Here is a 22159-nt window from a genome sequence, read left to right as displayed (position 1 = left end):
AAGGCAGAAGATACTCCCAGCCAAAAGGTCTCCTCACTGTGAGCACCAAGAGCCAAAGGTGGGCAATCCCCCCCCACTGACCCTATAAGGGTTGCATGCCAGTGGCTACCCCTCACTCACATAAACGCTCCAGCTCAGGAGACACTGCTATGTTTTCTTCTTTTCCTTATTTTTTCTTCTGCCACCTTCAAAGCTAATGAGGTTCCCAAACTGGCCATTACTCCAGGTGTAGCTAAAGCACGAGTATTTGCTTATCCCTCCTCCCCACCCCAAAGAAACACACACACAACCACGTTCATTCGGAATTTGAAGCATCAGTGCGAATCATTGAGGCAATCTCAAGGCAGAGAAGCAAAAACCAAAAAAGTTATCAAGAAACAAAGTTTAGTAAGCTCATGTGACCTTGCATATGATTCAGATGCAAAGCAAGCCATTGCCACCTTCTTCCCTCAAGAGCTCCCTGATTTGAGCAACGGCTCCTCCAGTCTCCCAAAGCAGATTAACTAGATTTCCCCCTTAGAAAAGGGCAAGATGGAGGGGAGGGGAAAGACTCCTTCAAGTACTTCCTCTTCTGATTCAGGTACCTCTTATGCACATTCACTGCCGCTTGCACCCCCACTGGCCACTCCAGCAGCTGAAGAGAAACTGTCTGCGCCTGCTGGAGTCGTCTGCGGAATAATTCTCAGCCTGTTTTCTTCACCACATGGATGAAATAGCATGGGCTGTACTGCTGGCCCGGGGTGTAAGGCTTGAAGTCCCCCAACACGCTGTGTTCACACGGGCACTGGAAGGCATTTTTCAGCAGTTCTGTGAAAGGCTCCAGGCGATGGGGGTAGTAGGAGAGGCGGAACTGGCTGGTGAGACATACACACACAAAAGAAACGTTAGCAGCTGTCTACTCGGCAGCTTCCCCCAGAAATCTTACTTGTGTATACATGCAGCAGATGCACTACCCATTCAGCATCCTCTTGCTTTCTGGTTCCTAAATCTCCCGCTACAGATCTTGGCTGCCACACTTATTCTCTGTGCTGTTTCATCACCAATCTTGAAGCGACTGCAGTAGTGAGCCGTGAAGCCCATTTTATCCCTTTCAGTGATAAGGTATTGCAGCGGGGTGATGGCTCAACCTGGAGAATCAGCGCTCCTTTACTTTTTAAGCTGCAGATAGGGCGAAATCTCCAGCCCAGAGGCCAAACTCACCATCCAGGGCACACCAATCACTAGCCCTGCTCCACACCTTTCCATGTTATTTTGCCTTGCTGAAATACCTGTCTCTTGCTTGCCAGGATGGAAAGAAACTTAACTTTTGCAGCCCACTGTACAAAGGTAGAAGCCACATTTCTTGCTTTGCCTCTGGCCCCACCACCACTTGGGCTGAAGAAAGTATGATTTATTGCTAAAAATAAAACATGCAAAGATGTCTGCATCCTCCCTAAGCTGGATAAGCTGTACTCTAGCCATGCATATTTGTTGGAACACAAGGTATTGCTTTTCCTACGCAAACATCCTTTTCTAAACAGAATGTGATTGGGTTTCACCTTTGAATAGGAATGTGAAGGGTTAAACTGGGGGCAGAGGTGCACATGCAAGCATGTTAAATCAGAGGTGAGGGACAGACACATGTGTGGTTGGCACAAAGGGGTGAAGGCATTCGAAGCACATTTGACTGAACGCACTTAGAAACCCTCCTTCTTAGTCGGGAACTGTGACATCTCACAATTTCCAGTCACAGGGACAGTTGTAGATTGAACAAGTCTTAGCTCTTTCATACTTTTGAGCTAATTGCGGAAATAGCTGAAGAGCTGCTGGTGTGCCTTGGGGTGTTGCTCAATTTAAGCCGCCACGTGTTCAGGTAAGTGCCTGGATGTGGCTATAATCTCCAGTAATTCCATCTTTCAGAGCCAATTTAAAGGAAGAGAATCTTGTTGGCTGGGAGCTGTTTTTTCAACATGGTTGGATACGGCATGGGTATCTTCTAGTTATAGGCCATTTAATGAATAGCTTGCCTTTTCAGGTAACACCCTTACAAGGCAACATGTAATATATCAAACAATAAAACATTAAACAAAACCAACTGACTTATCTAAAACATGAAGCCAGCAAGTAAAAGCAGAGTTTAAAGTGTATGAAAAGCCACCAGTGAGCATGGCATAAACACCTAAAGGAAGGAAGCTGTGGGGCCACCATTGAATTCTGATATCTGCCAATCTGATGGTTCTTAGTAGCAGGCCCCAAACGCAGATCAGCCTTGGCTGATCTGGACCCAGACATCTGTTAGCTCCCACCCAACCTTACCAAGTAACTGGATGCTCCCACATTTGCTATTAGGCTGAAGACTCTGGATAGCACATGAGGTCTGAACAGAATATACCTTAGTTCCGGGCTTCCATCATTCCCCTCGGGCGGCACTTGCACTGTATAGTCCAGCGTCACCATGTTCGGTTTGTTGTTCACAAGAAGTACAGATGTAGTGATGTCCTTGGTTAAGTCACTCTAGGACAGAGGTGGGGGGAAAGAGAAAAAATAAACTTCCAGTTTTCATTCCCTTTCTTGTTTGGTGCATTCTTGACTAGTTCATTGTGATTAGCCCAATGCAACCCTAGTCCAGGCTATGCAATTGACACATCTCGCCCATAAAACCCCTCCCTTCTCTCTATTGTTGATACAGATAAAAATTACACATAGGAGCTATCCCCATTCTGGTTATGAACCCAGGACAGGTGCCGGTCCAAATGCTGGCTCAAACACCCAGAGAACTTCATATTGTCTTTATGAGACTACACCATCTCAGAATGCAGGTGCAATATCTTGTGTCTCCTCCACCTGTAAAATTCACTGTGTGTGCTAGCCTAGGCCATTTGGGAAATAACTATGCTAGATGCATTTTCCTGGATGCACTTCCTTTGCCCCTGAATTGTCTCTTGGGCATGGAGCTGCATTCAAGGTGGGGTGTACAATGCAGAATGGTACCATGTTCTCTGCCTGAATTGATTGCTGGAAGCATGAAAGTCATAGAAATGTTTTCCCTTTATTAAAAGGGCTACCAACACTACTGCAAGGCTTTGGCAAAAGACCTATTTCTAGGAAGTAAAGGTAAAGGGACCCCTGACCATTAGGTCCAGTCGTGACCGACTCTGGGGTCGAATCAGAGCAGCGCACGGAAACGCCTTTTACCTTCCCACCAGAGCGGTACCTATTGATCTACTTGCACTTTGACGTGCTTTCGAACTGCTAGGTTGGCAGGAACAGGGCCTGAGCAACGGGAGCTCACCCCTTCGCGGGGATTTGAACCGCCGACCTTCTGATCGGCAAGTCCTAGGCTCTGTGGTTTAACCCACAGTGCCACCCGCATCCCATTTCTAGGAAGTACCTTGTAGTAAATGTTCTTCCCAGGTGGGGCACAGCCTGTTTCCAGGATGTAGTCATAATTACGGTGGTCAATGACAAGGATGCCACCTGGACGCACCATACTGGCAATGTTCTTCAGAGCCTGTTTATGGGCAGCTTGGTCACCTAGGAAAAGAGACAACTATGAATTAAATTCCTTACTGCAGCTAGAGGGAGATTCTTCACATATGCATAAAACCTGAGAGGCCTGGTCATATATTCTCTTCACCGTCAAACTAGAACTATGTTGATTCTGGATTTTGAGAGCCTCATATAAACCCAGCATTTGAGATCTACCAATGTTGCCCTGCTAAATGTTCCATCTTTTCTGTAGTGTAGACTAGCCTTGAGAAGAAGCAGGGCCTTTTCTGTGGCAGCCCCAAAACAGTATTGGCTTTCATTATTCAACCTTCCTTTTCAGAAGGCAGGTTAATATCTTCCTTTCTTTTTGCTCTGCCATCATAGTTGGCTGTTTTGTTTCCTGCTGCTGCTGCTGCTTCCAGTTTTCCATCTGGTTTTTGTTTTAGTGATCAAAAAGAATATTAAAATCAATATGCACACTGCTTTTTAAAAATGAAAAGCAGTGCTGATATTTTAAGTTTACAAACACGTTTACAGTAGGTTGCAAGAGACCCTATTGTCCCAAAAAAACAATTACCTGCAAGTTTCTGTGGTAAAGAATGACTCTGCTAAGTAGATGGGCTGTACTGCTGCTTTTGACAAATTCTAAGCCCCAGCACAACATAGCTAGACATGAAAGCGCACCTGGAAGGGTCAGTTCAGAGGAACTGGAGAGGAGGTGTGGCCAGCTCTCTTCCTGCTTTGCAATATGCAGCTTCCAAATGCAGCAGATGCAATTAACCTCAAGAAGCATGGTGAGAGTTGGGATTATCTTACAGGTCAGCCACAGCGTGTATTTGTACGGACAGGTACATGAGGTGAGAGATAATTGCTGTGGATTCTGGTTGCTCAAGTTAGCCTTAGAAAAAGGTTATCACGATAATTGGACATTAAACAGGAGATGATGCAGCTACGGAAGGAAATGATCAACATATGTTTGCAAGAGGAGCGGGAAACCTGATTTTAAGAAATTGTATTAAATAATTTGGCTTGATTTGTAATAATTTGGAAAATTAATAAGAATAATTTGATGAAAAAGGTTATCACCAAGGAGCAAGGTGTTAAAAAGCAATGGGTTTTCAGATAAGCCCTGCAGTCTAACCTGTACCTTTTCTTACTTTTCCTGGCCTTATTTCCAGTTATATTCCTGGCGACCACCTAAATGCCTCCCACTTTAACAGACTTTTATCCGCCACAGACACAACTCTTCTTCACTGGTCTTACACCCTGTCTAGATCAGATGGACGTATGTGTGTGAGATTCCTTAACTGAGGGTTGGGGGAATCGGCAGCCCTCCATATCTAGTTGGACTTCCCATCAGCCCCAGTCAGCATAGCCAGCGGTCAGGGATGAATAAAAGTGTAGCCCAGCAACATTTGGGTGGTCACAGGATCCCCACCCGTACTTCAACAAATCTGAGGTGGATTGCGTCCTTGCTCGAATATCAGCTTGCTTTCACACATAAAAAGGAGTCCTGTGGCATTATAAGGGATGCCCCTCTGGAAACTGAGACTGTGTGTTGTTTTCCTTCTTGGTGCTCCATTAAATTTTCTGTTTTAACAATTTAAAGTACTCATTTTTATATCCTTAAGATATCAGTGACTCCCCTTCTCTTTCCATGATTCATTTTACATATCGTAAATCCCTGCATATTCTACAAAAACTATACCATTCAGTATTCCATTATTACACCCATCAAAACCTATTTACACTGTTGGATTGATCTTAATGCTGCCAACATTTTCAGCTGCAAAGAGTTATTTCCCATATATGCGATAAACGTTTTCCAATCTTCTCTAAACGTATGTTCTTCTTGTTCTCTTATTCTTTATGTTAAGTCTGCAAGCTGCGCATATTCTGTCAGCTTAAGTTGCCATTCTTGTTTGGTTGGGACCTCACTCGTTTTTCCATTTTTGGGCTAACGAAACACGGGCCGCAGTAGTGGCATACATAAATAACCTTTTTTGACACCTGGGAATTTTGGTCTGAATTATCCCCAACATAAAGGACTCTGGGTGTTTTTTGGAGGGGAAGTACTTTTAAACATTTTTTCAATTCATTGTGGATCACTTCCCAATCGCCCACCATCTTCTTAACTATGGGTAGCCTGAGGAAAGGGCTCTGAAGGAAAGTATGCAATAAGAGCCTGGTGGATCAGGCCAATGGCCCGTCCAGTCCAGCATCGTGTTCTCACAGTGGCCACCCAGAAGCCTGTGGGGAACCAAAGGACCAGAGCACAAGAGTCTTCTCCCATCCTGCAGTTTCCAGCAACCAGTATACAGAAGCATTAGTGCTCCTGACCATCGGAGAGCATAGCTATCATGGCTAGAAGGCTCAGTCACTCAACCCTTTCTATAGCACTGGACAATGCTTACTGACCCCAGGAGCATGTAACCAGCCTTGCAACACTCACCTTTAAAATCTGGGAGGTGTGCAAAAGAGTTTCCTAAACAGATGACGGCGTCAAAGCCCTTGCCAGGCTTCTCTAGGTCCTGTGACAGGGTGAGCCAGTTCGCCTCCTCGATGACTGTGGAACAAAAAAAAAAAGTGCATTGAACTCTCCTCCATGAGTTCTTTCTCTAGCCAACGCTCTGCCTCCTCACATTTTCTGCAGCTGGAGGATTTTGCGTTCCTCATGCAGAAGGATAGTGAAAAGTGCCACCTTAAAGAAAAAAGGCACTTAGTTGGGAAGCCTCTTATCTGTTACGAAATACGATGTGCTAAGCATGAAAATAATCCCCAGGTTTCTCTCCCCCTGCAATTTGCTGCTGAGACTCTTTGAAAGTGCGATTAAGGCAGTGTTTCTCAAACTACAACTCCCATCACCCCTAGCTAGCAGACCAGTGGTCAGGGACAATGGGAGTTGTAGTCCAACAAGTTTGAGAAACACTGTATTATGGTGGAGGGTTTTTTTGGCATAGGCATTAACAGCCAAGGATGGAAACTTCCAGCTTTCTCCATCTTGCTGTGGCTATATGTGGTTTGCTGTATTCCTTTTATACCTGGATCAGGAAGGTAGAGTATGGAGTCTTTGTACTGCGAATTGTGTTGAGAGGCAAACCCACAAGCAGGTCTCCCCACTTGCAATTCCCAGCTGCAAGTGATCTTCCAGCTTTTCCTGTGTGGCATTCAGATCCTCCCATGGGCTCACAGCACCTACTTTGATGTTTCAGCATTTAACCAATTCGTACATGCTTTCATTTGCTGCTGTGGTCATAAACAAAATTACTAAATTAAATTAAAGCCAAAGCTCGTCTTTCCCCAGGTGCTAATATCGCTTTGCTTTCCACAAACGCAGTAGCCAGAACCCAGTGGCTGGGTTACCCATGTCCCCGTTCTGTTCTGATGACAAGCCCACTTGGCGTCAGCTGGCAATACCCCAAAATGACGCAACTTGCAGATGCCATTTAGCCCCAGGTCAATCTGAGTGCAGGAAGGAACCTGAAAACCAGCATCACCTCTAATTAAAAAGAAGATGCACTGAAAACTGAGTTGGGCACTTGTGACCAGCAGGCAAAAGGAAAGGAAAGGAGTCAGACAACGACATTTCTCTATAGGAAATCTGACAAAAGAGGTTTAAAGACTGTCTCAAGGCAAATGCAAAAAAAGTAGTATAAACACTGACAACTGGGAAACACTGGCCTGCGAGCGCTCCAGTTGGAGAACAGCCTTTACGAAAGGTGTCATGGGCTTTGAAGACAAACATGCTAAGAGGAAGGCACGCTTGGCAAATCCACACCGTGATCAACTCCCGCCCGGAAACCAATGTTCCCACTGTGGAAGGACGTGTGGGTCCAGAATTGGCCTCCAGTCACTTACGGACTCATTGTTAAAACTGTGTTTATGGAAGACAATCTTACTCGGCTATGAGTGATCGCCAAAGAAGAAGAAGATAGGAAATTTGATTTTAACAGAATTCTGAAGATCACCGACTAGGCTGTTTCAAATCTGTTGTTTCCATGCAAATGCAGAAAAGGCACTAGCTGTAGAACTCAGGAACTCAGGTTTTAATAATCAAAAAGAAAAAAATAAAGTTCTTAGCCCTTGCAGTTCAGATAATAGTTTGTTGTTGTTTAAAATCTCCAAAATTTGGAGAAATCTTTGAAGATGGAGTGGAGTTCAATAAGAATTCCATTGGCACTAAGGCACAGCTTCAGTGCCCTGTAGAGCTCATTACCATGCAGATCACAGGCCCAAAACAAATTATGGGAACATGCCCTATTTGTGTAACTTGCAGCTTGCCAAATTTTGCTTATTTCAGTACAGAATTTATTATTAGTGGTAGTTGTTTACACATACAGTCCTAATCACAGGGACAGCATGGACAATTTGAGACGCTTGCACATGTAAGCACCAACGTTGAAGTAGATGAATTGATCCAAGAGTCAAACTCTTTTCTTAAGCATCAAGGCAATACTTCTTTGTGAACCGGGTGCTATTTATTCCCCTCTCCCTATATCGTAAATCACACAAAGACCCAATGGTGTTTAAATTTCACTGATCGGGTTTCAAAAGGCAGAGATATTTTTCAACCCTGTTTTTCTTTCTAGTGCACATATAATTACACAATATTGTGAAGTCAGGAGGGGCACCATACTCTTATTTCAGGCCAAAGATGGGGCTGAGATGAGCGCCTCCTTGCGCCCTTTGCAGGTAAACAAGCCAGGCAAAGACACAAACACCAGACCACACCAAGTTTAGCCCTGAAAAAGGGATGTGTCAACAAGGAGCTCATTACAGCATTGACATTCTGCCAGTTGCTTCAGCAGCACTGATCATATTTCGGCCTGTATACATAAACTTGCTTGCTAACAAATGCAAGCAGAACTTTCAAGAGATGCTCGAACCCCAATTATTTGAAGTGTTCAAAATTTGACTCCTCAGCTACCCAGGGCAAGAACAACTGCAGATGTTACTGGCTTGGGCCACAATTCTGATTTACATGTTTGCATCCTTAGCAAGAAGCTTACAGATAATTATGACTTAAGTGCAGCAGCAAACTTTTTTTTTTTTTTTTGCCTGTACAAAATTAACAAACCACAAGCAATTAGTAAAATAATACAGCAGTGTTTAGAGCAAACCTGGGCTTTATTGTATGATGCAATAAGCAACTAAAGTTTCAGAAGCTCTATCCTTTTAAACTGCCAAGGCAAATTTTAATAAATGGGATTGAGATTTAAAGGTACACATGTTCACTTTGAGGTGATATTTATTTTCCTGGTGTGTTACTGCAGAAAATACTCTATCTCACTTTTATTAAGATTATTAATAAGGGCATTATTAATCAAATTGCTACCTTGCCTTTCCTCCTAAACCTGTGCCATTCCACATGGAACATACCCAAGAAACCATCTATCAGTCTGTTTTAGTAGCAAAGCAAATCTGTTTACATGTAACGAAGCAGATGGTAAATCAGCCAAAAAAATATTTGGTCAGTTGTTTGTCTTAACCAACGATGACAAGATTTTATTTTGTATGCTTCTCTCCTCATGCTCTGGGGCCCTGTGAGTTACAGGTATCTATGACCCTTTTTTCGGGTGGTGCCCACCCTGTGGAACACCCTGCCACAAGACGAGGTGTCAGGCCTCGTCACTGTTCTGTTCTACCCAGCTGCTAAAAATGTGGCTGTCAAAAATTATTACACACAGAATGCACACAACACAAAAAGACTTTCAGGTGGTTATTTTTCAGCTCTACTATTATTATAGGTTTATTAGGATGTTTTCATTTTGATAGCTGCTCGGGAGCTTTGCAACTGGGGTACTGCTATTTTGCGTTAACATTTTGATCTAATGACAGGTTGGGATGGGGAATGCTATACACTTCAACATTGCAGCAATGCTTGGTTTTGTCAGTCGCCTTGGGCTTCTTTTGAAAAGTAGGCGGGATGCAAGATTTTAAATAAAAATAGGTAAAATACCCCAATGGTCGAAAGCGTCCTCTTTTCGGCGGTTCCATCTCTCCTTCAGGGCATATTTGAGCATCTTGTCACTCGCATCCACGCTAGTGACCCTGAATCCTTCCTCAACAAGCATGATGGAGTCCACACTGCATGAGATAAAAGTGTTCAGGTATTTGGATTAAACAATCCCCCAAGTAAACTCAATGCAGTTCCCTGCATTGCTATTCAGTAGTGAGAGCAGATCATAGAATCACAGAGTTGTAGGAAGGGACCACAAGGGTCATCTAGTCCAACCCCCTGCAATGCAAGAATCTTTTGCCCAGCATGGGACTTGAACCCACAACCCAGAAAGTCTCATGCTCTACCAACTGTGCCCCTACATCCGTGCTTGGTATTCACAGTGGGGAGGAGTCCCAGTCAGATGAGAAATTATCACTCCAGAAAACTTGAAATTACCAAAAAGAATAGCTTTCATTATTAAGAGCCTGCCTGGTCAAATGATCACAGGAGGTTAAGATGTGTTTAAATTCCCTACCGGAAGAGATACGGGTGGCAAGGCCTGCCTTTTAAACAACAGAAGGAGAAAGCCAGAAAGAAAAGGGGGAAAGGCGATTGTACAGTGGAACCTCTACTTACAGACATAATCCATTCCAGAGGTCCGTCTGCTGGTTGAAACGGAACGCTAGAAGAGGCGTCTTGTGCGCGTGTGCATTCAGTGGTAGCACGCTTCTGCGCATGCACAGATGGCAGAAGCCGCTTCCGAGGATGAGTGAATCGCGGCAAACCAGGTGTTTACTTCCAGGTTTGCCACGGACACAACTTGGAAAGCCCACAAGACGAGGCGTATGTAAGTCGAGGTTCCACTGTACTGTAAACCACCCTGTGATCCGCAAATGGAGAGCAGTATACAAATTTACTAAGTAAATAAATAAAGAAGAGGAGAGCTGAGCAAGGAGCATGGGAACTGATCACAGCACATTAAAGAGCGCTGGCAGGGCCAGATTTAGATGAAGAGAGGCCCTAGGCTGCTCCACTTGTGAGGCCCCTCCCAATCCCCCCTCACGGCTGGAAGAAAATGGAAGAGTGTTATAAACAAAATTGAGTGAAGCAAAGGATGATGATGAATATTTAAGATTCTGCAATTCACAATTTCTCCTCTAAAGGACATCAGAAAACTTCATCAAAATTTGTTTTTCTACATTTGTCACTTTCAATGTACAGAATGCTCACAATCGTGGCCCTTAATTCATTTTTTATTCTTTTGAGTCTTTAAAAACAACTCTCTCCCAAGCAGTTAGTGACCATAAAGCTATAAAATAGCCGCAAGATTGTTTCCACATTAGGAAAGGCCATCTGAATTTTTTCCTTGTATATAATTTGATAAAGGTCTGTATGAGACAGAGAGTGCTCTGCTGTAAGCCTACGGCTTTATCTCATGTACAGGTGAAAGTGCAAAGTTAAATAAGTTTCAGGTCCATATCTTCTGGGTATGCTTCCATCAACAATTGCTTAATTTCTTGCGTAGCTGCTATCAGAAAAGCAAGAATGGAAAACAATTGTGCAACATCACTGTACACAGTACTTCTTTCTAAATTGGCTGCATCTAATATAGGAATAAAGGACTTTATCCTAAACTTACCTCTTGAAGAAAGTGCATCTAAGGCCCTAGGCTTCAGCCTACGTAGCCTATACATAAATCCCCACTGACAAGGTGTCATATTCCTAAGCGGGAGGGGGCGCCTCTCCCATAACAAAGCAATGGGGGCCCTTTCCTTTCATTTGAAGCACGACACGCATTTGAAGCACACGCCTTCAAAGAATCCTGGGAAGCGGAGGTTTGTTAGAGGGCGCTGGGAATTGTAGTTTGGGGATTGCAGTTACCAGGATTCTTGGGTGCGGGGTGTCGAGCCATGTGCTTTCAATGGGGGGGGGGAGGTCCTGATCAGCTGCCGCGTGCGTGGATCCGGATTAGACCACCCTGAGAAACAAACTCCCCTGGGGAGAAGGGAGCCCAGGCCTTCAAGCTGGGTCATGATCCAGCACCCACCAGCACCGCCTCCTCCTGCTGCCGCTGGCGTGTGACTCACCCGGTGCCGCAGGCCACGTCGAGCACCGTGTTGCAGCGCTGGGCGCGCAGCAGCGACACCAGCCAGTTCTTGTACTCGGCGGTGCGGCTCCGCGTGTCGCCGATGTAGAGCTGCCAGACCCGCGCCGCGCGGCCGTCGGCGTACTGGTCCGGCAGCCCCTCGGCCGCCACGCCCAGAGAGCGGGTCCGGTAGATGCTGTCCACCATGGCGAGCGCACAGAGGCTCCTGCGGGCGCCCACGGACGGAAAGGAGAGCGCGCGTTGAACCCACGAGCGCGCGCCTGGCAGCCGGTGGTGGTTCTGCTACTCCTGCAGCCGAGTCTGGGCAGCTGCGCGCAACAACAAGCTCCGGCAGCCAGCCCAGCAGGGGCAGCCCCGGCACCGCCCCTTCGACCCTGCAGCTCGCCAATGAAATGCCGCAGCGCCGGGCACACCCGCTGCCGGGCCCCGCCCTCTCTCCTCCCCCCACCTCTTGCGTGTGCACCGCCCCCCCCCAGTCTACTGTTTCCAAGCCGGAGGGCGGCAGCTCAGCGGCTCGTGTTGCTTTGTCACCTGCGCCCCTTGCGCACCTGCTCGAGGAAGCCCTATAAAGTATATGTGTATGTGTGCAGGGGTGTCCACTTGAATAAAATATTGGGGAGGGGGACAGGTAAGACCCGCTGGGCCCCCTCAAATATTTAATTGGGGGTGGGACCGGGTTCCCTAAGAGTTGGATGTGTGCACGTAGATCACAGTTTTTAAGAAATGCAGCCAAGATCGAAAACAGGAGGCGGCCTATGAACGCATTTGCAGGTGGGGGGGGGGACAGAATAAAATTGTAGAGTTGGAAGGGACGCTGAGGAATGCCTAGTTCAACACCCTGCGAAGCTGTTCCATATGGGCATGGAGCCTGCAACCTTGGTGTTATCAGCAACACGCTCTAACCAACGAAGCTATCCAGGTTTCATTGTTTTTTGTCATGTATTTTGTGTTTTTAACTTCTGTTCTTATGCTGTGAACCGCGCTGGGATCTGCGGGTGAAGGGGTGTATACAAATTAAATAAATAATTTATTTCTCATTATGTATTTATGTATTCATTTCATAAGATTTCCATGCCGCTTGTTTCCGAAACAATAAAATTATTGCTTATTGCTTATTTAGCCATACAGCAACTGTGCTAAAAACAAATTAACTCATACAATTTTTCTAAATTTCCCAGGGAAGGTAGACTCAATAAGAATGTATTCAGCAGGGGCCAAAAAGAATACAGTGAAGGCACCTGCCAGATTTCACTAGAGAGGGAGTTCCAAAGTGCCATTGATCTGAAAGTAAAGCCAAAAGTGGGGTGCGCCTTTTCTTGACATTGGTTTGAACAGCCATTGTATTCTCTGTTCAGTTAACTTACTGAGATCTAGTCCAAAATCAGAACAAGGGAGTAAGATTGTGCTGTCTCTGCCTACTGCAAATTGGTCTGAGATTGGAAACGAGCCCCTCTCATCACAAACATATGCATTCCCATCACTTTATTTCACAAATCTCCCACCTGCACAGCTTCCTGTGTTTCTCGTTTCTTAGGTGTCACAGGCCTCCTTTGTGTTTTGTATTTTTAAATACACAGAGATCACACAGAATATAGCCTGCATACAATTACTAATGACACTAGAAGTCAATTTACATTTATAGTCCATGTGGGTATGTCATGCGGTAGCAGTTGCTAAAAAAATAATAATGACAAGTGTTGCCTACTTTCGTTTCCAGACCTGCCTCGCTTAATTTTGTTTTCCTTTCATGTCGCTAAAGACCTGCTCAGTTCTGTTTCTCTTCTGTGGCTTTGGTTCTTGGAAGAGAACGCTTGAGGAACTGGAGAAACCAAAAGGAAAGGAAAGGAAAATATTAGCACTGAGGGAGTGCCTTTGAATTATAGGAATACGAATCAGAACTGAAACAAGTTGAATAGAGAGGTTATGCAAAACACCAGCCCAGAGAGTCCTGTTGCAGCACCTTGATGAAGTGTAACAAATTTATTATGGCTTAAGTTTCCATGGACAATAGATAAGATAGATTCATTAAGTGTTATCTGGATTTGCAGCTGCATATATGCCTGGTTGGGTAGAGGTGGGGATTGTAAGAAATGAGGTAAGAGAGAAATGGAACACAAGAAAGTACAGACAGTGATTTCTGATGGCAGATATCCCGGCACTGATAAGCCGATTAATATATACAATAAGCTAAGAATCCTTTGTCTCAGTTTGGTATACTAGTGATAGCACTGGGACTCTGAGGGTATTGTAGTTTAATCCTTTTACGTGGCAGTCTCCTTTTGAAGTTCCTTTGCTCCAGGATGGATGCTTTAAAGTTATTTAAGCAAAGCATATTCCTACATCAGCAAGTTGCTTCCTATGTTAAGATCTCTGAAATAAAATGTATGTCAATGACAGGAGTCAAGCAATGGAGGAGCAATGGGGTAAAAAGGTCTTCAACTTGCCCCCTTCCCCCCCTCCACCCATTATTGTAGTTCTACTGTTCCCAGAATTATTTGGGGAGCAGCCACAGCTTTAAATGTGTGGTATATACACAGCCTGAGTTGTCAGAGTTGGGCCTGCCACAGGAGCTGTTCCCCCTGACCATATATCTACTGAAGGGTCTGTCACTGGTGGTGAGCAACTGTTTTAGGTTTGGGGTGATATCTGTCAGCTTAGCATCAAAGGGCTGTGGGAGGCAAATGTTGTAATGCAGAAGGCACTGTAATAGTAATAGTAATAGTAATTTATTATTTGTACCCTGCCCATCTGGCTGGGTTTCCTCAGCCACTCTGGGTAGCGGCTTCCAACAAAGATTAAAAATACATTAAAATGTCACACATTAAAAATTTCCCTAAACAGGGCTGCCTTCAGATGTCTTCTAAATGTCAGGTGTTTATCTCTCTGACATCTGATGGGAGGGCGTTCCACAGGGCGGGTGCCACCACCTAGAAGGCCCTCTGCCTGGTTCCATGTAGCTTAGCTTCTCGCAGTGAGGGAACCACCAGAAGGCCCTCGGCGCTGGATCTCAGTGTTCGGGCAGAACGGTGGAGGTGGAGACGCTCCTTCAGGTATACTGGGCCGAGGCCGTTTAGGGCTTTAAAGGTCAACACCAACACTTTGAATTGTGCTTGGAAACGTACAGGGAGCCAATGTAGGTCTTTCAGGACTGTCAGCCACCCCCAGTCACCAGTCTAGCTGCCGCATTCTGGATTAGTTGTAGTTTCCAGGTCACCTTCCAAGGTAGCCCCACGTAGAGTGCACTGTAGATCATTAGACCACTGCTGATACATTTGAGTGGTTTCATCTGGGAAATGTGAGTGCCAAGCAAGCGGTGTTCTATTATGTTCTCTCTTTCAGGCCTGTCCTGCAGCAGCTTATTCCTGGGCACCAGCCTGGCCTTGCCAAACTTTCTTTTCACTTGGGCAAGTATTGTAGCTTGAAGACCGCCTGCTGTAAAAGCCCTGAGGTGTGAATCCTGTCCTAGGAATCTGAACAGCTACAGCTGTTTTGTAGATAGTGGAGGTTGTTCCATTTGGGCAAATGGTACATTGCCCCACTAACCTCACTCTGCCTCCAGCCAGCTGCCCTGTGCCTTGCCTTCCTTCTTTCTCACAACTAAGTCAATGGTTTTGGTCCTTTTGGCCTCCCTGCGATCTTTATGTGCATTAGACACTGACCATAGACAATGGATTTTGTGATGCTTCTGGGCGGAACCATGTAAGTATGCATCGTGCCCAATGGGTTTCCTATATAAATGTTTACACATATAAATTCTCACATGTACATTCCATATTTTATTTCTGTACACCTTGTTTGGGTATCCCTTGAATGCAATGCACTTTACAGATTCTGCAATGAAACAAATCGAGGGGTGCCAATATGCCCATTGTTTGCCCTCTCTCTTTGGCAGTCAAAACATTTGTCAAGCATATATGGTTGCGGCCACCGAGACCATATAACACCAGTCTTGAAAGACCTACACTGGCTCCCAGTATGTTTCTGAGCACAATTCAAAATGTTGGTGCTGACCTTTAAAGCCCTAAACGGCCTCAGTCCAGTATACCTGAAGGAGCGTCTCCACCCCCATCGTTCTACCCGGACACTGAGGTCCAGCGCCGAGGGCTTTCTGGCGGTTCCCTCGCTGCGAGAAGCCAAGTTACAGGGAACCAGGCAGAGGGCCTTCTTGGTAGTGGTACCCGCCCTGTGGAACGCCCTCCCACCAGATGTCAAAGAGAAAAATAACTACCAAACTTTTAGAAGACATCTGAAGGCAGTTCTGTTTAGGGAAGCTTTTAATGTTTAATAGGTTATTGTATTTTAGTGTTTTGTTGGAAGCCGCCCAGAGTGGCTGGGGAAACCCAGCCAGATGGACGGGGTATAAATAATAAATTATTCTTTTATTATTATGGAAGATGGGCACAACGGGAGGATGGCTGGGTAATATGCACGTTGCTTTTCACTGTCAAGGTTGCATCCAGATGGCAGCTTCTACCAGTGGCTGCAGCGGCAAAGCCTGTGTCTTGCAAGGTTCCATATTACAATTGCCATTGTCAACTGCACCAGCCCTGACGATGCTACCAATTTGTTGGGCTGGAAAGCACGTGTGCCTTCGAAGGCACCAAATCCATGCACTTGACATTTGCAGAAACCCTCTTCCTGGAAGCGGCTTTTTAAAAACAAGGTGCTCATTCAAAACTAGTTAACGCATGATGTGATCCCTGTTTGCTTCAAGCGCACACAACTAGTATGGAGGTAGAATCCACCTGGCCCTGACCCCTCTCTCAAGCTGATGCCCACACAGCTCTCGCTGCCTTAGAGACCAGGGCCCTCTTCCAGCTTTGAGAGGGTCAACCTTTGCTCGTTTGGCAGCCACACTTTTGTTTAATATTTGAATTGGGGGTGGGTGAAGCTGGGGATCAAGGCGAACCTGCATCATCCAGGAAGAGGCAAGAGTTGGCAAGAATCGGGAAAGAGATGACAAAACCACCAATGTGAAACGAAGTGTGTTGTTTACTTAACAAAAGCAACTGGGCAAAAATGTGTTGTGAAACCCAGCAGCCGCTATTTAAACAGCGGCAATGTTGCTGCCGGCACAACCCCACCAGTTTCCAATGAGAAAAAGACGACACGTTGGCTGCAGAGATGTCCTGAGAGGTGGTTGTGGGGGGCGATTGAGGAGGGATAGACCTTGTGCTTTTTGCATCGAAAAGGTCCCAGGTTCAATCAGTGGCAAATCCAATTTAAAAAAAAAAAATAAGGCTCACTTGGCAGGTGATGGAAGATCTGCTGTGATGAAAGATTAACAAGAGGTTAGATGTATGGAAGTGAGAGCTGGACCATAAAGAAGGCTGATCGCTGAAGAATTGATGCTTTTGAATTATGGTGTTGGAGGAGGCTCTTGAGAGTCCCATGGACTGCAAGAAGATCAAACCTCTCCATTCTGAAGGAAATCAGCCCTGAGTGCTCACTGGAAGGACAGATCCTGAAGCTGAGACTCCAGTACTTTGGCCACCTCATGAGAAGAGAAGACTGTTGAGAAGACCCTGGAAAAGACCCTGATGTTGGGAAAGATTGAGGGCACAAGGAAAAGTGGACGACAGAGGACAAGATGGTTCGACAGTGTTCTCGAAGCTACCAGCATGAGTTTGACCCAACTGCGGGAGGCAGTGGAAGACAGGAGTGCCTGGTGTGCTCTGGTCCATAGGGTCACGAACAGTCGGACACGACTAAACGATTAAACAACAACAACAGATCGGTGTGGGGAAGCTTAAACCCAGGGGACAGGTCTAGACAGGCCTCTTAATATAGAATCATAGAATCATAGAGTTGGAAGAGACCGCAAGGGCCATCGAGTCCAACCCCCTGCCAAGCAGGAAACACCATCAGAGCACTCCTGACATATGGTTGTCAAGCCTCTGCTTAAAGACCTCCAAAGTAGGAGACTCCACCACACTCCTTGGCAGCAAATTCCACTGTCGAACAGCTCTTACTGTCAGGAAGTTCTTCCGAATGTTTAGGTGGAATCTTCTTTCTTGTAGTTTGGATCCATTGCTCCGTGTCCGCTTCTCTGGAGCAGCAGAAAACAACCTTTCTCCCTCCTCTATGTGACATCCTTTTATATATTTGAACATGGCCATCATATCACCCCTTAACCTCCTCTTCTCCGGGCTAAACATGCCCAGCTCCCTTAGCCGTTCCTCATAAGGCATCGTTTCCAGGCCTTTGACCATTTTGGTTGCCCTCCTCTGGACACGTTCCAGTTTGTCAGTGTCCTCCTTGAAATGTGGTGCCCAGAACTGGACACAGTACTCCAGGTGTGGTCTGACCAGAGCAGAATACAGTGGCACTATTACTTCCCTTGATCTAGATGCTATACTCCTATTGATGCAGCCCAGAATTGCATTGGCTTTTTTAGCTGCCGCGTCACACTGTTGGCTCATGTCAAGTTTGTGGTCAACCAAGACTCCTAGATCCTTTTCACATGTACTGCTCTCAAGCCAGGTGTCCCCCATCTTGTATTTGTGCCTCTCATTTTTTTTGCCCAAGTGCAATACTTTACATTTCTCCCTGTTAAAATTCATCTTGTTTGTTTTTGCCCAGTTCTCTAATCTGTCAAGGTCGTTTTGAAGTGTGATCCTGTCCTCTGGGGTGTTAGCCACCCCTCCCAGTTTGGTGTCATCTGCAAATTTGATCAGGATGCCCTTGAGTCCATCATCCAAGTCGTTGATAAAGATGTTGAATAAGACCGGGCCCAAGACAGAACCCTGTGGCACCCCACTAGTCACTCTTCTCCAGGGTGAAGAGGAACCATTGATGAGCACCCTCTGGGTTCGGTCAGTCAGCCAGTTACAAATCCACTGAGTGGTAGCATAGTCAAGACCGCATCTTACCAGCTTCTTTACAAGAATATCATGGGGCACCTTGTCAAATGCCTTGCTGAAATCAAGGTAGGCTACATCCACTGCGTTCCCTTCATCTACCAGGCTTGTAATTCTGTCAAAAAACGAGATCAGGTTAGTCTGACATGACTTATTTTTCAGAAATCCATGCTGACTCTTAGGATCACCCTGTCCCCAGACCACATAACTCACTGCCTCTCTACTGCACCCTTGCTGTCTGGTTTTGCCTGATTAGAAGGTGCCCTTGAACTTTGTTAATGCTTTTTTGCTTGCCTGGACAGAGGAGTGTGTGTGTGTGTGTGTGTGTGTGTGTGTGTGTGTGTATAAAAGTGAATGTACAAAGGTAACCTTTACCCTTGCTGCTCCGCCCCCACTCTTGCCTCTGGCTCCGCCCACCACAGGTTGCCCAGAAGGGAGTACTGCGAGACATTGCACGGCCAAGCAGTTCCACGTGGTGTGATGCAGCCTCCTGTGGAATCAAACCTTGAGCCCAAGTGCAATGGCTTCTCTATTATATGCACCACTTGAGAGGGCAGGGTATGCATAACAACCCTTCGAGCTTGGTGTTGATTTTTGGTTGCAAAGCCAATAATTTTAATAATAAGTGAAACCTAAAGTATATTCAGCCACCAACAGGGTTTCTGATTCACCTCACTTAAATCAGAGGTCAAGTTCTAGGGCTCCTGTATTTGAGATTACGGCACCTGCGGCTTTTTCTTCTTCTTACCCCTGTGACATTTGCTGGGGGGGAAAGAAAGACAGGCTTCTGTCAATGGGGTATAGCTTAAAATCGTTATAATAGCATTATTTTCACCTAAAGGCAATTTTCATATATATATAATTTAAAAAAAACAGAGTTAGCCACATGTCATTAACATAACTGTCATGAACACCAAATAATAGTGTTAACAATTCCACATGGGTAATGCTGACTTTTTGATAATAAATATGAAAACCATCCTTATAAACTATGAAAGTTGTTCAGTTATAATTACTGTTCTCTCAAATCTACCATGGTTTAATACACTGGGATGTTTACTGGCTCTTCAGTTTAATTGGATTTGGCATGATTTGTGCCATGTTCTGCCTACAGTCTCAGCGTAATGCTGGTGGTCAACAAGAGGTTTAAAGACTGTCTCAAGGCAAATCTTAGAAACACTGGCCTGTGAGCGCTCCAGTTGGAGAACAGCCTTTACCAAAGGTGTCATGGGCTTTGAAGACACTCAAACTCAGAATGCAAGGGAGAAACGTGCTAAGAGGAAGGCACGCTTGGCAAATCCACACTGTGATCAGCTCCTGCCCGGAAACCAATGTCCCCACTGTGGAAGGACGTGTGGATCCAGAACTGGCCTCCGCAGTCACTTACGGACTCATTGTTAAAACCGTGTTTATGGAAGACAATCTTACTCGGCTACGAGTGGTCGCCAAAGAAGAACAGTTTCAGCTTGGTGGGGTGCATGCGCCCGCTTCTGTTGCACCTGATATGGTGACTTTGTCTGGAATTGTACAAAGATTGTTATTTTTAAAACATTTTTTCAGCTATTTGTTGGGAAATCTTGATTAAAAAATTAAAAGTTCTCACCGAAGGGGCATTCAGAAACAAGGTGGTCATCAAATAATCCGAGCATTGCATAAAAAGCTTCCATAAGCTATATATATCTGCATCTATATATAAATATAATAACAGATCAAAGCAGATTTGAGCAATTCAGAAGGCGTTTCCACCGCACAAAGCCTCCTGTTTCAAACTGATCCCACATTTGTTTTCACATAAAGTATAATCTGCGACAAACACCTTTCGCAAGCAAAAGACGTGTCTGTGAGTCAAGCAGCAAAAAGTCTCACAACCATATTGAAAAAATAAATATACTTAGTATGAAGTCATTTTACATGACACCACCTGACTAGCTGGAAATGCCCACTGAATGACACAGCTGCAAATCTGGCATCAAGAGATGTAGACTATTACGTAGCTCTTCTGGGAGTGTGTTGTTGTTTTTATTTAACTGAACAAAAAGACCAGGAAGAGAAACTACTGCAGGGAGAGCCAAACTAGATACGACATTATGAGATTCCAAGTTACACTCACCTCTATGTGGATGTTAATCGTGAAGGCATAGGTTTCTGTTGCTGGGCACAGAATGTTTGTATTTTGCTTAACACGTCACACAAGTCTTGTCTTTTGGGGCACTGGGAGAGCAGCCTGTTTCTTGCTCCACATTCCTGCCTCTCTGGTCCATACTGCATCTGCTCTCGCTCTTCTCTATCTGGTTTCATACCAACCCTCACTCACAGGCTATTTGTCCATTGGACACTGGGATGGGGGAGTGTTTTCCAGCCCCAAATCCCCATCGCCTTCTGGGCAAGCTTGGCCGGCTTGCTCCTGCAAGCGATCTCATTCAGGCACACAGGTGGTTACAGCAGCCCGTTACTGTACAGAAATCTTTCGCTTGGTGTGCGAGTGAGAAGCCATCAGCTGCTTTTTAGACTCAACCTCAAAAATGCTTCTTGCTTTTGTGGATACAGAGGAAAACCTTAGAATGACCCCAACAAAGAGCTCCTAAAACTGTGACAAGCCAAGATACGGGAATTTATATGAATGGAGACATTTGCCTTTCAGCAGTTGAACAGCAGAAGACACATTTTTAGATCTATGATTCCCCTGATTGATAAAATAGGGGGAGGGGGTTCAACTACCAAGAGACTCTGAACAGCCACCATATTCTTATACTAATTTATACACAAAGCATGATGTATTCCTAACATTGTGCAGGAGGGAGAGTACTTTACCTTTCCCCCCAATGGTTTGAGAAAATGGTGCTTTGATCATTCCTTCGTGTTTTCATGTGTTTGAATGCCATATGTTGGCTTACTAGCAGTACATGTGAAAAGGATCCAGTGGTCTTGGTGGACTACAAGCTTAACATGAGTCAACAGTGTGATGCAGAAGCAAAAAAAACTAATGCTATTCTAGGCTGCATCAACAGAAGTATAGTGTCCATATCAACGGAAGTAAAAGGTAAAGGGACACAGGTGGCGCTGTGGTCTATACCACTGAGCCTCTTGGGCTTCTCAATTGGAAGGTCAGCAGTTCGAATCCACTCGACAGTGGTGAGCTCCTGTTGCACTGTCCCAGCTTCTGCCAACCTAGCAGTTCGAAAGCATGCCAGTGCAAGTAGATAACTAGGTACCATTGTGGTGAGAAGGTAAACAGCATTTCTGTGCGCTCCGATTTCTGTTAGTGTTCCGTTGCGCCAAAAGCGGTTTAGTCATGCTGACCACATGACCCAGAAAGCTGTCTGTGGACAAATGCCGGCTCCCTCGGCCTGAAAGCGAAATGAGCGCTGCACCCCTTAGTCGCCTTCGACTGGATTTAACCATCCAGGGGTCCTTTACTTTTACATTTTTACCATGAATGCTTTAGCTGAGATTCCTGCATTGCAAGGGGTGGGACTAGATGACCCTCGGTCCCTTCCAAGTCTATGAATAAAGAGGTTGAAAATGACCCTAAGAACAGTCAGCTAGATCTTGGCAATGGCTCATCTGATGATTTGTAACAGCGTGTTCTCTGAGTGGCCAACCAAATGCCTGCAGAAAACCCACTAGGAGGACCAGAGCAAAAGAGCATTCTCCCCTCTATGGTTTCCACTAATTGGTATGATAATCCATCTGGTTATGATAAGCGCTGTTATTTAACCTTCAGAAGCTGTGCCCGAGTTTGCTTCTCTGCCCCCTCTTCCCTCCCCACCTCTTTTCCCTTAC

General features: G+C 45.4%; 1 protein-coding gene and 1 long non-coding RNA gene across 2 annotated transcripts; both read right to left on the bottom strand.

The window, feature by feature from the left end:
- Window positions 1–367: 367 nt before the first annotated feature.
- On the bottom strand, window positions 368–11829 carry GNMT (glycine N-methyltransferase). The gene is made up of 6 exons (XM_082217900.1): window positions 11497–11829; window positions 9428–9555; window positions 5921–6034; window positions 3371–3513; window positions 2372–2493; window positions 368–854 (listed from the first exon to the last, which is right to left on the bottom strand). The coding sequence occupies exons 1-6, from the start codon at window positions 11700–11702 to the stop codon at window positions 683–685; spliced, it is 885 nt and encodes a 294-aa protein (XP_082074026.1). The 5' UTR covers window positions 11703–11829; the 3' UTR covers window positions 368–682.
- A 764-nt stretch (window positions 11830–12593) lies between these two features.
- On the bottom strand, window positions 12594–20726 carry LOC309529800. Its single transcript, XR_014218471.1, has 3 exons — window positions 20487–20726; window positions 19980–20062; window positions 12594–13335 (listed from the first exon to the last, which is right to left on the bottom strand). It is a non-coding gene; the product is annotated as an uncharacterized lncRNA (long non-coding RNA).
- Between the last annotated feature and the right edge of the window lie 1433 nt (window positions 20727–22159).

The sequence above is a fragment of the Podarcis vaucheri genome (genome assembly GCF_965113315.1).
Source record: "Podarcis vaucheri genome assembly, chromosome: 3".
NCBI classification, from domain to species: domain Eukaryota; kingdom Metazoa; phylum Chordata; class Lepidosauria; order Squamata; family Lacertidae; genus Podarcis; species Podarcis vaucheri.
The sequence above is the reverse complement of the archived record's forward strand: the minus strand, read 5'-3'. Positions and strand labels throughout refer to the sequence as shown.